The sequence below is a fragment of the Squalius cephalus genome (genome assembly GCF_949319135.1).
Source record: "Squalius cephalus genome assembly, chromosome: 1".
Classification (NCBI taxonomy): domain Eukaryota; kingdom Metazoa; phylum Chordata; class Actinopteri; order Cypriniformes; family Leuciscidae; genus Squalius; species Squalius cephalus.
The window spans coordinates 11,107,444-11,124,294 of NC_137122.1; the positions used below are offsets into that span (position 1 = coordinate 11,107,444).

At 39.3% G+C, this 16,851-nt stretch overlaps 1 protein-coding gene across 2 annotated transcripts; it reads left to right on the top strand.

The window, feature by feature from the left end:
• The first annotated feature begins 1,859 nt into the window (after window positions 1–1,859).
• LOC307162981 (uncharacterized protein) lies at window positions 1,860–13,682 on the top strand. 2 transcript variants are annotated; one of them, XM_079878772.1, is made up of 3 exons: window positions 1,860–1,921; window positions 8,778–9,005; window positions 12,232–13,682. In XM_079878772.1, the coding sequence occupies exons 2-3, from the start codon at window positions 8,843–8,845 to the stop codon at window positions 13,461–13,463; spliced, it is 1,395 nt and encodes a 464-aa protein (XP_079734898.1). In that variant the 5' UTR covers window positions 1,860–1,921; window positions 8,778–8,842; the 3' UTR covers window positions 13,464–13,682. The 2 variants fall into 2 exon arrangements, with proteins under 2 accessions (XP_079734898.1, XP_079734899.1); XM_079878773.1 differs by having other exon boundaries at window positions 1,874–1,902.
• The last annotated feature ends 3,169 nt before the right edge of the window (window positions 13,683–16,851 follow it).

The window sequence follows — 16,851 nt, forward strand, 5'->3', positions numbered from 1 at the left end:
TGCGCGCGTGACCAGCTCTCTCTCTCTCTCTGCTCGTTCTTTCAGTTAAACATGCGCCCTGTCACAAGCGGCAGTTCATCTACTTTACTCACCGATCAAATAAGACTTTGGCGGGACAAAAATTCACTTTGGCGGGCGCTAAAACAAGTTCAATGCAGGAAAATTCATGCGTGAATTTAACTGAGTAGTACATGACCATGCACTCGCACAAATGCCACCACATACAATTTGAACTCGAACATTCTTAATAAAATGGTCGCATATTTGGTCGCAGTCTGGAACCCTGTGATTTGATTGATGAAAAAAAGAGAAACTCACATGTACACACAATTGTTAGCTGAATTTTCTTTTCTGATATTACACATTAATGTAAGCTGAGCATTTGCGTTGATGTTCTTGAGTATGCGGTGTGTTTAACACAGTCGGGTTCAAATGTGGGTGCAAAAAATCCATTAAAACTCTAGCAGAGGTTTGTCAGAGCGTTGCCATTGTGCTATTGCCTTGTGGGCAAGTGAAACAAAGTAAAGAGGCACACTGAAGAAGGCACACGCCGAAACGCGTTTGTGCAAAATAAACGTTTTATATGCATAGTGCGGCCTCTTTACTTTGTTTCATATGTGTTACATATGAGGCCAGCACTCTGAAAATCTAAAAAAACATAGAGTGAAGCCTGCTCCTAACCCTATCACTTGTGGGCAAGTGAAAATGTTAAATAAAGCAGCATGGTAAAAAGATGAAAATGACTTGATTTTACTTTCAATTACTTTACATTCTCCAAGGTATTAACATTAACATTTTTCATAACTCCATGTAGGACGTTTCTGTACATAAATGTAAGCACTATGGCAGTAGTAATGCAATATTTAGAAAATGTACTCTTGTACTCTTGGTACTCAAGTACTTTTAAAAACAAGTACTTCAGTACTTTTACTTAAGTAGACATCTGACTGTAGTACTTTTACTTGTACTTGAGTAAAATTTAGCAAGGGGTATCTGTACTTTTACTCAAGTAATGAAGCTGTGTACTCTGTCCGCCTCTGGTTATTCCTGTGATCAAAGCTGAATTTTCAGCATCAGTCTTCAGTGTCATTCACTCGAATATGATGATTTGATGCTCAAGAAACATTTCTCATTATTATCAATGTTGAAAACAGTTATTTACATTTTTATTTCATGATGCTATGATGAATAGAATAGAAAGTTAAAAAGAACAGCATTTATTTAAAATAGAATATTTTCTTACATTATAAATGTCTTTACTGTCACTTTTGATCAGTTTAACTCATCCTTGATGAATAAAAGTATTGATTTATTTTATTTATTTCCCCAAAAATAAAATTAAAATTCTTACTGACCCCAAACAGTGTTTAATGTTAGTGTTTAATGTTACAAAAGCTTTAGATTTCAGATAAATGCTGTTCTTTTGAACTTTCTATTCATCATAGCATCATGAAATAAAAATGTAAATGTAAACTGTTTTCAACATTGATAATAATCATAAATGTTTCTTGAGCATCAAATCATCATATTAGAATGATTTCTGAAGGATCATGTGACACTGAAGACTGGAGTAATGATGCTGAAAATTACTTTATTCAGCTTTGATCACAGGAATAAATTACACTTTACTGTATATTCACATAGAAAACAGCCGTTTTAAATTGGAATAATATTTCACAATATTACTGTTTTTGTTTGTATTTTTAATCAAATAAATGCAGCCTTGGTGAGCAGAAGATGCTTCTTTTAAAAACATTAAAAAACTTACTGACCCCAAAAATTTGAACGGTAGTGTAAGGATATAATCTGTTAAATCCATTTCTTCAAATGAACTGAGGAGGGCAGCAATACGCCATTCTAGCGACTATAGTCTGCTGCAAATATCAAAAGAAGAAGGAGAAGGTGAGGAGAGCAGTTCACGGTATTTCTCATATTTACACAACCATCACACACAGATTGATATAGCGACTTGATATATCACACTTTGATATAGCGACAGACTCATTTCTGTATTGTTTTGATCGATCACAGCGATACTTGTGCGTCTTTTCTGGCGTCTTCCTTCTGAAATAAACATTTAGTGCAGCAGCAGCGAGCATGAGGAGAATATGTTGAGTTCATTCAGACCTGAGCGATTTTGTGTTCGTTTGTGTGATTGTCTCGATGTTTGGAGTGAGAACTGTTATTGAATGTCAAGTCAAGAGTTAAAGTTTGAGATCTGTGAGGGGAATTGATGGGAAACGATCTCAAGTTTTGCTGTTGCCATTTTAATTGTAGCCTACCTTTATATTTTTTTGTTGACATTTATTTTTTGCAGATTATATTGTTAAAATTTAAATATATAGAGCAGATAATTATACACACTTTATATTGTCCTTGTCATGAGTAATGAACATGGGGAAAGTTCATAAATGATAAATAGATAAATATAATACAATTGATATAATATCAGATAGCCTAAATATTAAAGGTCCCGTTTTTCGTGTGTTATTGAAGCTTTGATTGTGTTTACAGTGTGCAATATAACATGTGTTCATGTTTCGCGTGTAAAAAAACACAGTATTTTTCACACAATTTACTTATCTGTATACCGCTGTTTTCACTGTTCTAAGAACGGGCTGATGACTTCCTTGTTCTATGAAGTCCCTCCTTCAGAAATACGCAACGAGTTCTGATTGTGCCAGCGGTTCCTGTGTTGTGATTCGACAGCAGTTTAGCGCACGTTGCCCGGGAAGGTCACGCCATAACTTGGAGATGCATGCGCTCAGGGACTCGGGATGAAAATAACAGCGTCTCGACGACATGGCGACAAACACACTCTACAAACGCAACTCTTCCTCTTCTCCGTGGGAGCGCAACAAGACCACGCCCCCTTTTTTGTGTATTCCTGTGGGCGGAGGTTAGTCAAAAAAACGGTTCTAGTGACGTCATTAAAGAAGGAAGTAGAGGGATGTAGTCCAAACGAGCCGTTCACTGTAGGCGACTTCTGTTAGATAAAATATCTCGCTTGGCATTGAACTTTGAGCTTTATAATTTTACAGATATTATTTATACTCTAACAACAACATTACACACTAACTAAAGTTTGAAACATGGGATCACGAAGAACGGGACCTTTAATGAAGTTTGAAACTGGACATGTTAACTAATGCTGCTTCTCTTTTTTTAAGTTTTATGGTCATCATCAGTTTCTGAACATACAAAACTAAAATATGTTATTGATCTAATTACTTTATTGCAATTAATATCCTAGATAGCATAACATCTCCAAGATGTCTGTTAAAGAGCAGTTCAAGGTTTATCTGATGAACACAGCAGTAGGGTTGGGTATCGTTTGGGTTTTTTCCAATACTGGTGCCAAATCGATACTTTTAAAACGGTACCGTTACCTAAACTGTGCCTGAACCAATACTTAAAAAAAAGAGAGCCTCATAATGATGGTTAATGACATTAAATAATGGCCTTTTTATTGATTGTTTTTTTTTTTTTTTTTTTTTTTTTTTTCTTAAAGGGGGGGTGAAATGCTATTTCATGCATACTGAGTTTTTTACACTGTTAAAGAGTTGGATTCCCATGCTAAACATGGACAAAGTTTCAAAAATTAAATTGTACGTTTGATGGAGTATTTCTGTGCCAAAAATTGTCCTTCCGGTTCGTCACAAGTTTCGGAAAGTTTTTTTCGAGTATGGGTCTGCGTGACGTCAGCTGGGGCGGAATTTCCTTATACGGGTCCTAAGGGCACTTCTCCATGAATAGCGCGAGTGCGCTGTACCTCATCAAAGCGCTCTGCTCGGCTTTAGGAAAGTCAATGTCACCAAAGAAGTGGGTTTTTGGTTGCCAGGGCAAGACAACCCTGCACAGATTCCCAAAGATTCCCAGCATTAAGGGACCAGTGGATGGAGTTTGTTTTTTCAGAGCATCAAGGGAGTTGTGTAAGACTGTTTGTTTCCTGCATTTTGACGATGATTGTTTTATAAACAAAGCCCAGATCGACGGATTTGCAGATCGTCTAATGCTTAAGGATCGAGCAGTCACAATGATAAAGGTTCGCGGTCGTGGTTGGAACCGGGCGGTGAGTAAAACTGCTTCAAATGTCTCTGTGTGTTGTTAGCTCGGCGGGTAAGCACAGCTTTAGCTTCGCCCACACGGCCCGCCCCCAGCCGCTCGTTTTTTTTCCGGAAAGACTCGGTACAGCCTATCTTTCTTTTATAAATATAATAAAACTAAAGACTTTTTGGAGATATGAAGGATGCAATACTACTCTATAGGTACTCAAGATTAACAGGAGATTGAGTGAAAATTAGCATTTCACCCCCCCCCCCCCCCCCTTTAAAATCTCACTTAATGCTGTAAACATACAGAGAGCCCTATCAGCTGGTAGTATTATTTAAAGGGATAGTTCACTTTGAAATTAAATTTTGGCATGTTTTAGCTTACCTCAAGGGCATCCGAGATGTAGGTGTCTTTGTTTCCGCAGTAGTTTCAATTTTGATATTTTTAGGTCAAACCGTTCTTGTCTGTCAGTCATATAATGCAGGTTTATGGTCACTATCTCAAAGAGCATGCACAGAGAAGTCCAAATTAAACAATTCCCCATCGTAAGTACACATTGATGGCCTAACTGTGCGTTCACACCGGACGTGAAAAGCGCGTCAAATTCGCGCCTGCCGCGTCTAGTTATACGCTTGACCACTTTGTGTGCATTCGCGCGTCAAGAGGGAAACTGACGCGCGTAAAATCAAAAGTTTGAAGCGATTTACGCGCGTCAGAGGCGAAAGTTTCTAAACCTGTTGGCGGCCATCTTTTTTTAGATGTTTATCGAGCATAGCATTAATCGAGAGAGTCTCCACTCGTATGCTCTGGAGAGCAGAAACAGCAGCGTAGGGGACATCGGCGCTGTACTCGGGTCCACCGAACCCTCCGGAGGGTTTCAGGAGTTTCACAATTTGCTCCAGGAGGTAGGTTTGGTGGACCTAACGGTGAGGACGCTGACGAGGACAGCGTAGGCCGTATAAGCCTCGGCCTCGAGTGGTGGTCGCTGCCTGACGAGCCCGCGCTGTACAGCCCGGCGCGAGGTTCACCCTCGCCCGCACCCACCTAATCTGTCATTTATTTTTGTTTTGATAATAAATGGAGCCAGCCTCCAAAAGTGAAACCTGTCCTGTGATTTTTTTAAAAAGTTTTTATACACTAAATTGTGTTTGTTGTCTTTACATTAGATTAATAAAGTTTCATATAATCTAGAATAGATATGGAATAAATAGCATTCAATAAAAAATGAGTATTTCTCATATTGAAATCGAGTTTTTATGTGAAAGATTTGCTTTGTCGTGCATTTTAGTCATATTACAAAATAATTTATTGAGGCCAAACATAAAATAACATTATAAACTGTCACTTCACCACGTGACAGCAGCATGCAAGCAGGCTCCTGATTGGTTAACGCGGCGCGAATTGACGCAGAAGTTCAGATTTTTCAACTCGGGCGGCAGACGCGAATTCGCGTCAAACGCGTGAATGCACAAATAGCAGTAATAAAATAATTCGCGCGTAACGCGCTTAATGCGCCAGACGCTCAATTCGCGTCATTCGCGCGAACTTGACGCGCGAATGAGGCGAATTCGCGTCTACCGCGCCGCGCTAAACGCCTCATTCGCGCCGCAGGAATTTTTTACGCGCGTAAACGCGTCTTTGCATTGACTTAACATTGAAATCACTCGCGCCTGACGCGCTACACGCGTCCGGTGTGAACGCACCATAAGACACGAAACGAGTGGTTTGTGTGAGAAAACGAACAGTATTTATATCGTTTTTACCTCTTTCCATTAATACCAAAATATTTTTTGAATTTTTAAATTTGGGTCACTGTGACTCATTTTTCTGGATCAGGTCACATATTATGGTCATTAAATTATAAGAATATAAGATAATATGTATGAGGAATATACATTTCAGTAAGTTGTACTGTATCTTTCAACATTGTTCATTCGTGTTTATTTACTATTAGCTAGTTGAGATGATGGGTTTATGTACCGCTAGGGATCTGTCACATCATTTACAAGCGACAAAACGGTATTTATTGTTTGAATTTCGTAATAAAATTGAGAGAATCTGAGAGCTGAGATTTTTTTATATCATAAGTAACCTGCTCTGTCCAGTCTGTCGGTCTCCGTGTCCTCGTGATTTTTCTGTGCGTGAGAAAATGGATGTGTGGCGTGAGAGCGTGTGAGAAGTGTCAATTGCGTGAGTCTCACGGTGAATGCGTGAGAGTTGACAGCCCTGTGTTCACATATAGCATGCCCCGCCTGCACAACTGAGATTCAGACCCTGCTAGTGTCTTCTGCTAGTTAGCAAAGCATTAAAGAACCATATCAACTGTTAAATAACATATTGGTGATTAAAATAATATCAAATTTGTCTATTTTAAAATAAACACCAAAAATAGAGGTGAAAAAATAACAAGAAATTTACTTTAGCTATGTGTAAGATTAATAAGGGAATTAGGATCAATATAACTCAAAGGGGATTGAATTACAGGGAATAAGAACCGAATTATTATGCAAATTATTCAGAATTAATATTTAACACTTTATCAACTATTCGTCCACCGATAAGTTGAGATTAGGGTATTTTATCAATTCTGGACAGAATATTATCCCGTGGCCTACGGTAATAATATCATAAAGTTATGATAACTGATTAATATGAGCAAGGTAGCAAAATCTACAGTTTAGGGCAGTAACTTGTAAGCACACAGCACAAGACGCTTGTATGTAAAAATCAACCAAGACTTTATTGAACTACTCTAATACACACAAACTAAACTAACACGAAAACACACAAACATTCATTCAAACAGTGGCAGAGAGTGATGTTATTAACGGAGTATGAATGGAGTCCCAAATGTCTAGCGTTAGACACTATTTCTTGACCGCAACCTGAGAGAATCAACTTACTAGCACTTTAATCTTAGTTCGTTTTCTTAATAAGATTTGCACCAGTTCAGCCAGAATTAGGAGATATTGTGTACTTGCGTTTAGATGCTCCTGAGCGCGTGCGTTCCCTGTGACGAAGTTGCTGGAGAGGGAATCTCTTCGGCGCTGATTGGCTGGCAGTCGGTCGATGATGCGTTCTAAGGAACAGCACTCGATGGTGAGTGGTTGGTTGGCTTTGCCGGGTGGCGCTTCGTTCGCGGGATTTCCTGGATTGCGGGTTGCTATGCAACGGAGTTTCCTCTGAGTCTGGAGCGACTCTGAGAGGGGTTTCTTTGACGAAGTTCAACGAAGGATCTTACGGAAGAGTTGATGAGTTTTGAGTGAGCTCTTGGTGGTTTGAAGAGTATGTAAGCATACACGCTGGACGATGGAAAGGTCAGCAAGAGCAAAAGTCACTGCAAAAGCGAGGCACAAGGCAGGCAAAAAGCAAGGCAAAAAGCAAGGCAAAAAGCAAAGCATAGGTGCTTGTCATTGGGTTATAAGCGTGTCCATCTGACCCGTCCTTCCTAGTGCGACAGCCAATCAGATATTGTCTTGGGCGGGACCTACGCCCCGTTCTCCGGTTCTTGCATGTAATTAGCGTAATGTCCACGTGATCGTGTGTGCCCAAACTCCTGAGAGTTTATTTAAACGCTTTAATAAGCAAACTTAATAGTTTAAATATGGTGCATCCTACACACATCTACTTTATATCAAAATTCTAGAAATCATTTACCCATCAAGTAGGTACCAAAATACATATACTTCCCATAGTTGAGGTGGGAGTAAATAAGGATTTAGCTGTGATAAGTGTTTAACACACAAAATTAACTTGAGTAATATAAAGCATACATACTACAGAGAATACACATGTATGAGGCAACTTCTGGTGATTAGTTCCTATAACTGAGGTAGAAAACCTTACAAATAGGCTGTAATGAAAGTTAAACACACAGAAAGAACTCCACAGGTTACATAAAATATACATGATACTTAAGATATATGTGAGGTAAATACTGGTGATCAGTTCAGCTTATTGGAAGCAATTTTGAGACCGTTGTTTGTATTAAACCACAAGTGGGTTAATTTCAGTCTATTGGTTTTGGAGACAAAAGTCTCTGGAATTTACAACTGCAGAAAGGGGGGTGTCCCCTGGTTGAGGGTTTCTGGTGATTCTGGGCCATAAGAATGCTTTAGCATCCTTCGTTTCCTGATAAGGCTGTGGATTTATGCATTGGGGTCACCACAGGGTTTCTTGACCATTTGGTCGTAAGTTTGGGGAACAAAGGAATCTTTTCCTGCTGTCCTGGCATCGCTGGTTTGAGATTAGACACGCACAACAAGGGGAAGGGGGGTGACATCTCCTTTAGCCATCTCGGCACCATGACTGTGTTTTATGACTTACTAATGGTTCACTGGAGAATCGTTCCGAACTGTGGAATGTGGTGTTGGGTTCATATGAAATGGACTGTTCAAGGATAATCCTACATATGGTTAAATAAATGTTCAGTGAAATCTTCCAAGGATTTCTGAATTTTGGCGCAATTTTTGTCTCTTGTTGAAATGGCAACTAGTAAATACACTGTTTCGAAATGTTAGCATGTGTGGAAGTATTTAAAACAAGGGTGTTTCAACTAGCCCTGCGTTAGGTTATGCCCCGCTCTCCCCTATGTTTCTGTAATTTTTTTTTTTTTTTTTTTTTTTTTTTAACCATTATTTATAACTGGAAGAATTTACATTTTTTATGTTCTGTTATCAGTTGGTATAAAACCAAACTCAGTAAATGATATATTTTTTATTTAGGCAGATCAGCTCCTCCCACTAGTTACATCATCAGTGAAGCTCCTCCCACAGCAGTTCTCCAATAAATGCTGGACTATTCCCATCATCCTACAAAGGGAAGACGAGCATCAGAGCATCAGAAAGAGCTGAAATCTGCAAAGACTGAGTTTATTAAAGAGGACAGTGAGAACATGAGTGATCCAGAACCCTGCAGAATGAAACACACTGAAGATCCTGAAGAACAAAGAGGTTGGTGTTTATTCCTCATTCATTCATGATGCTGAAGAACATGTTAGAAACATTCAAGCACTTCATCACTTTTTTTAAAAGGTTGTAGTTTTTTTTTATTAAATTGTTATTATTTTTTCGTTTTCAACAAATGGTCAGTAAAGGGTTTGAGAAACTTTCATAATGGTTGTCAAAATCAGATGATTGTAAAATGTTATTTTACATTTATATCAAGTTAAACATTTTTGCAGCCATGTTACCAATTTAACTAAATTTAACCAATTTAGTTTATATTTATATTTTTTTGGGAAATAAAATAAATATTCTCCTGCAATGTAATCTGTATGAAACTAAAGAGATGTACAGTTTCTCCTGGCTCAGCAAATTATCATTATCGTTAATGTGATAATTGTACAGTGGATACAATTTTGTAGAAACAGTAATATTGTAAAATATTTGTACAATTTAAAATAATTGTTTTCTATTTGGATATATTTGGCACAAAGGTGTGTGACTGTTCAAGTCTTTGTTTTTAGATCAGCGTGTTAAATAATGTGCTTTTTTGTCCTTTGTTGTGTATCTTTGGATTATGTTGTGTTGTAAATAAATCCAAACAATCAAAAAGCCATTCTTTTTAACACTAGAACTCCCAAGGCGGTCATTTTGACCGTTTTTAAATTTTACAATGTAATAACTTTGTTAAAATAAAATAAATGTGGCTGTAGGACTCTGACTTTTCCTAAATATGTGTATATTTTATTCTGACACTGTTATTTTATTAAAATCATAAAACACACAACAGTTCTGACTATTTCTACCTAGAACTACCATAACGGTCATTTTGACCGCACGCGTTATAGATATCATAAGTCCGCTACATTGCAAGTTTCGCAGAGGGACTTCATCATACGACTGGCGAGTGAACTTCACTCCGACCACATGGAATCAAAAGCCATACAACTGGAGGAACTGCAAACAAAATAAAACCAAGGAGATGTATCAAATGTCACAACGTGTGTGGGAGCTGCACGCGAAAGGCGGTGTTTACCTGTGTGGTATGTGCGTAAGCGTCAATGATGCGGTATGTTTGCACCGTTCAAATGGGCAGTTAACCTGATTTTGTTCGTTAATATTTTTTGTTCACTGAAACTAATCGTTCTGAAGCAGTTCGTTTTCTTGTTTAGCTAATGTTCATGTTTTTTTCTTAGCCTGTTTGTGTGTGTACATTTTCACATTCATTTGAATTAAAATTGTGTGTCCTGTTTATCATTACCTATCATTGTAGATCCATTTATTTTTAGATTTTGTATTGATTATTGAACTTATTTACAAACAGAGCTGTACTAACTGTATGAAGCTTTGACGTTTCCTAACTTTTGTACGTGTCTATTCATGTGGTGAGTGCGGTGAAAAAAAATATTATTTTGATGCAAAATGTTCCTCAAATAGAGGCAGCACCTGTCGGGGCAATCTTTCTTTTGTGCTTGTTTTAAGGGCTATGACGACAGGAATTAAAAGCTTCATTGGAAAAGAGAAGGTTAACATGTACAATAGATATTACATGACGAAAATGACGTTCAGTACGGCCATATGAACGTCAAAGTATGAACGGTCAGAATGACCGCTATGGTCGTTCTAGTAGTTATGGAATTCCGGTAGTTCTAGTGTTAAATCTCCTCATTTTTTGTGCAAGGTTGCTCAGAATGACAGGGCCTGATAGCACCTGACAGGGCCATTAGGGGAATGGTCTTTGTCTTTCTCAGGTGTGAAATACATAAATATTCATGATGTGTTCACGCTTCCTCGCATAAAGCTTTCTCACACAAAACATGTCTTACACATTTTTAATCAATATATTGTTTTATCTGAATGAGCAATCAGGATGATTTTCACATAGTTTTGAAGCAAATATTCTAGGCTACGTGATACAATTTTCAAAGGTTTTGTGAATAAATAATCAGTATGGGTTTCATGTTGTCGATAAAGGCATAAAGAATAAATTAGACTATCTAACAGAAGTTAGCGGAGGATAAACTAGCCCTTACGCATCTGTCTGTCTCAAGGCAGCATGTGGGCTATCTTATTACACACGGCATCTCGCCAGAATTTAAAAGAAATCTGTCCGACAAGCTTAAGAATAACATGTTTTCACTTAACATTGATGAGGCCATGGACAAAAGCATGGATACGATTTAGGGTCGTCGCGGTTCGGTGCATGAATACACCGAGAATACACGGTATAAAAATAAATAACACTTGCGTGCAATTTAATTAATGTAATGCGGAACTACTGTTAGATACGCGGGTTCTTTAGGGACACCTAACCTGTAGCCCTGCGATGCAGGCTGCGATGTAAAGTATGTAAAGCAATGCTGGAATATGTTGTGTGTGTGTGTGTGTGCGTGCGTGTGTGTGTGTGTGTGAGAGGCGCGGGCGCGATCGAACAGTGTTATTATTGTTAATATTTTATTTGTATTTAGCCTTCATACAAACAAGAAATGTGAAATTGCCGTCAGATATTAATAATAAGACTCAACTTATTAATTTTAATATGAGTGAATTTGCACGTTCACTTGGCGCATCGCCATTAAACATTGCTTGGGTATGAACACAAATACGCGTCCAAAAACGTCTCGAAAAAGATGTCTCATGTCGGACAACATTTTCTACCAGCATGCACTGCTCCAAGTCAGACACAGATCGAACTGCACAGAGCTGTATGAAGTCGAACAAGCCTTTTCACTTGCTTAATTTCTAAATGAATCTGTCATTATGAACAAATCATTTGAATGAATGATTCAATTAATCACTCATTAAGACATGGACTTGCCGCCACCGACTGGTGGTTTTATTTTCATATTTATTTATCCATGACAAGCCTGTACCAAACAAAACCGACTCAGCTAAATATTGTTTCATTTTTTTTAATCTAACAAATAACAATAATTTCAATATTGCACACCCCTAGGCAGTATTGTATAAATGTTAATATTACATTAGATATTTATGTCATTAATCAAATATTTAATAGTTCTCACTTCAGAGATGTGATTTGTGCCTATAATGCCTTGAAAATAATAATTGAAATATCAATGTACCTCATTCATGCAATTAATTTATGAAAACACTAGAATTATGATATTTTATAGCAGTTGTTTACTAGTACTTTTGCTATTACATCAGGGCTCACTTTCATATTTCTCTTATTTTGCTGAAAATTAAATGAAACATTTTTCTTTGATTTCAGACCTGATGGAAGTGAAGGAGGAGAGTGAAGAACTGAGTGAAGTGAAGCAGGAGAGTGAAGAACTGAGTGAAGTGAAGGAGGAGAGTGAAGAACTGAGTGAAGTGAAGGAGAGTGAAAAACTGAGTGAAGTGAAGGAGGAGAGTGAAGAACTGAGTGAAGTGAAGGAGGAGAGTGAAGAACTGAGTGAAGTGAAGGAGGAGAGTGAAGAACTGAGTGAAGTGGAGGAGGGACATCATGTCAAACCTGGAGAAAAACATTTGAGTCGCTCAAAGACTAAAAAGACATTTTTAAAGAAAACAAAAGCCAAGAAATCTTTCACCTGCACTCAGTGTGGAAAGAGTTTATCTCACATTAGAGTTCACACTGTAGAGAAGCTGTTCACATGTGTTCAATGCGGGACGAGTTTTGCAGGAAAACAACATCTGACCGAACACAAGAGGATCCACACTGGAGAAAAGTCACATATGTGTGTTCAGTGTGGAAACAGTTTCACAACCAAACAATCTCTTAAGATTCACATGATGATCCACACCGGAGAGAAGCCGTTCATATGTGATCAATGCGGCAAAACTTTTTTTAGGACATCACACCTGAAGACACACCTGAGAGTTCATACGAAGGAGAAGCCGCATTCATGTTCTGTGTGTGGAAAGAGTTTTTCAGTGCTGTGCAATTTAAAAGCACATCAGAAAATTCACACTGGTGTGAGAGACTACATGTGCTTTGAGTGTGAGAAGACTTTTACTACAGCGAACTGTTTAAAAGAGCACCAGAGAATTCACACTGGAGAAAAACCTTACAAGTGTTCACACTGTGACAAGAGATTCAGTCGGTCAAAAAGTCTGAAAACACATGAGAGGATCCACACTGGAGAAAAGCCTTACCAGTGTTCACACTGTGATACGAGATTCAGTCGGTCAAGAAGTCTGAAAACACATGAGAGGATCCACACTGGAGAAAAGCCTTACAAGTGTTCACACTGTGACAAGAGATTTAGTCAGTCAACAGGTCTGAAAAGACACAAGAGGATCCACACTGGAGAAAAGCCTTACAAGTGTTCACACTGCGACAAGAGATTTAGTCGGTCAACAGATCTGAAAAGACATGAGAGGATCCACACTGGAGAGAAGCCGCACAAGTGTTCACACTGTGACAAGAGATTCAGTCAGTCATCAACTCTGAAAGGACATGAGAGTTCACACTGGGAGAAAAGTTATTTATCAGTGCGGTAAACAGTTTCATTGGGCGTCAGTCCTGAATTGAATAATTAAATAAAATCTTTACTTATTTTATCAAAAATGTATTGTCCATTTTTATTTTCTGCTGATTTTGTTTGAATCAAGAATACTTTTATTTCTGAAAGCCAAGAAGCATTTTTTGCTTATTGCGCTTTCCATGTTTTATTTTTTTCAATATGCTTTTAAATGCCTAATAAATTATATTTCACCCACACATGACTGACATTGATTGAGACTGCTGTCTGTCTACATTATTAACAGTTTCACCCTTGATATTTAGTATCATATATACATTTCAAAGAGTTTTTTCTAGTCAGTTTGATGTTTCATTCACACCATGAGGCTTCATGAAGTCAGAACAATTACTATGAACTTTAAACAACACAGTTTTTACAAAATAAACTGAAATGATTACTGTGTCCATCTCACGACAGCTTTACACAACGAGAGCAACTCACATAAAGATAAGTTATTTTTTTATTTTTGTGTGATTATGTTGATGTTTATAGATTTTTTTGTCATTATGAACAGTATTTGGAGTGTCTTTGATCATCTACCGTTGACGTCACCGCTCGCTTGCGCTATCTCGTCTCTCATTGAGTTACAGCGTCGAGTCTTGAAGCGAGCAGTTCACAGTATGCCCGCTATAGTGTGTAGTCGGACAAATAGTGGGTCCGTGAGATGGTGGCGTGGCTTAGGAGCGGTCAGCGGGGGTCAACATTCTTCCCCAGGAAAGAAAACTCTATTCACCCAGTGGGAGAATGGACATATAGTAGGTTTTTGTGACTTAGTTGCCCTTAGTTACCCCATGTATCAGTGTAAAAGGCTCTACAGACGGGGGGCTGTTTAGCTCAGTGTCGGCCCCTATAGGTGTCCGAATACCCCCAATGCCTATTAAAGGGTTACTAAACCCTAAACCAACTTTTTTTAGTTAATGATCTGTACGAATGGGGCTTTATTAGTGCTGTTCATTGATTCAAGTAACTTTTTTGACATTTGGGTACAAAGTGTTTTAATTCTACAATATATGGTGTAAAAACGTCTGAGTGCTGCCCTCTTCAGGTTGAACGGTGGCTACTGCAGTTAAATATTCCTATTGGATGTTTGCGGTACTGTGTGACGTAAGTGGTACTACGTGACATAAGCAGGTTCCAGCTCACCACGCCCTTGGTACGAGCTACCACACCCTTGGCGGTATAAAAACCATTTTGTTTGGTCAAAACCACTGTAGAGAGTCAGGAGTTGGAATTACGAGTATTGAAAACAATCAGGATAAAGTAGAAATGGGCTTCTCCACACAGCTCGCGCTGAAAAGCGACGCAGTGCCAAACGCTGCTCCTCCTGCATGGACTCCACCACCGCAGCGGCGTCTTGATGTGAGTGCTCATATATATTTTAATCACAATTTATGGTTAGGCTAAAATTAATCTTCTGGGGTCGACAAACACGTCGGCGCATTTTGCTGGATTTTTTCACATAGCGGCAAAATATGAATATGCCTACACAAATTGCGCTAAAAAGCTCTTCAGGTTGCTCAAATTTGCAGTCTCAAGCGCGTCATGTTTCTATGACAACCAGAGCGGGACTTATTCCTCCAAGACGTGCTTTACAATTCTCCAAACACTTCTTTACTACTCTCCCATTTTTATAATAATATGAATGAACCGTCTTATTCAATCTTAAAGTTTTGGTGGTCAGACTCGGTGCAGAGAGCACAGGGATTATAGCAAATATATAATGCTAACGTAGCGGCCATGGCACTGAACGAGGACTCGTTACTATAGTTCAAATGGCAAACAGTCAAAGTTATTATGCAAGTTAACTCAAGTCGAAATGCAAATATGCAAAGTCGCATTTGTCATCCGTCAGTGTGACATCAAGTGGACTTTTGAAGCTGAAATAATGAGTGTATTAAGCTTGGAATAACGAGAGGAATAACATGGATAACTTTCTTGTCGGAGGATTGTAATGCATCACAGTCAGTCAGGTACAAGGAAGAGAGACGAGACGACCGCTACTAAAATCAGGTAAGATAAGGTAAGAACAACTTGTGTGGAATATTTGACAAATGGGTCCAGCCGGGTCTGTGTCTTCCTGCTGGGTTCGGGTCCAGCTTTTAATAATAATAATAATAATTCGTTACATTTATATAGCGCTTTTTCTGAGACCTCAAAGCGCTTTACATAGATGAGGGAATCTCCTCAACCACCACCAATGTGCAGCATCCACTTGGATGATGCGACGGCAGCCATATTGCGCCAGAACGCCCACCACACACCAGCTTACTGGTGAAGAGGAGACAGTGATGAAGCCAATCAGTATATGGGGATGATTAGGAGGCCATGATGGACAGAGGCCAAGGGGCAAATTTGGCCAGGATGCCGGGGTTACACCCCTACTCTTTTTCGAAGGACATCCTGGGATTTTTAATGACCACAGAGAGTCAGGACCTCGGTTTAACGTCTCATCCGAAGGACGGTGCTCTTTTGGCAGTATAGTATCCCCGTCACTATACTGGGGCATTAGGACCCACACAGACAACAGGGTGAGCACCCCCTGCTGGCCTCACTAACACCTCTACCAGCAGCAACCTGGTTTTTCTCAGGAGGTCTCCCATCCAGGTACTAACCAGGCTCAGCCCTGCTTAGCTTCAGTGGGCAACCAGTCTTGGACTACAGGGTGATATGGCTTTTAAATAATAGACGGGTCCATGTCGGGTCCGGGTAGCACATTTACTGCATTTCTCGGATCTACATGGGTCCGGGTCCAGCTTTTTAAATAATAGACGGGTCCAGGTCGGTTCGGTGTAGCACATTCCGGGTCTTTTTGGGTTCGGGACCCTTGTAGACCTCTACTTTAGGGCCTGTACATGTGTCTTCTTGGGGGCGCTGCAGGATTTCAGTCCATTGTGACGTAGTGTGTTACCACTGGTTTGCCTGGTGACTGTGGTCCCAACTGCCTTGAGATCATTAACAAGCTCCTCCCGTGTAGTTCTGGGCTGATCCCTCACCTTTCTCAGGATCATCCGTACCCCATGAGGCGAGATCTTGCATGGAGCTACAGACCGTGGGCGATTGATGGTTATTTTATATTTCTTCCATTTCCGAATAATCATACCAACAAGTCTCCTTGTCTCCAAGCTTCTTGCTGATGATCTTGTTGCCCATTCCAGCCTTGTGCAGGTCTACAATCTGTTCCCTGGCGTTTGACAGTTCTTTGGTCTTGCCCATGATGGTGGAGAGGTTGGAATAGAATATACAGATGCTGTGGACAGGTGTCCACTGACATTAGGAGTACTTTCTTAAAGTGACAGGACTAAACTGTGTTCGACATGGGCACATAACCAATCTGTGGGAGGCAGAATACTTGCTGGTTGGTAGGG

Excerpts from the sequence above, each read along its gene's own strand:
- LOC307162981 (XM_079878772.1), top strand. The coding sequence starts at position 8,843 with ATGCTGGACTATTCCCATCATCCTACAAAGGGAAGACGAGCATCAGAG. Across the intron at positions 9,006-12,231 it reads AGATCCTGAAGAACAAAGAG|ACCTGATGGAAGTGAAGGAG; the intron begins GTTGGTGTTTAT and ends CTTTGATTTCAG.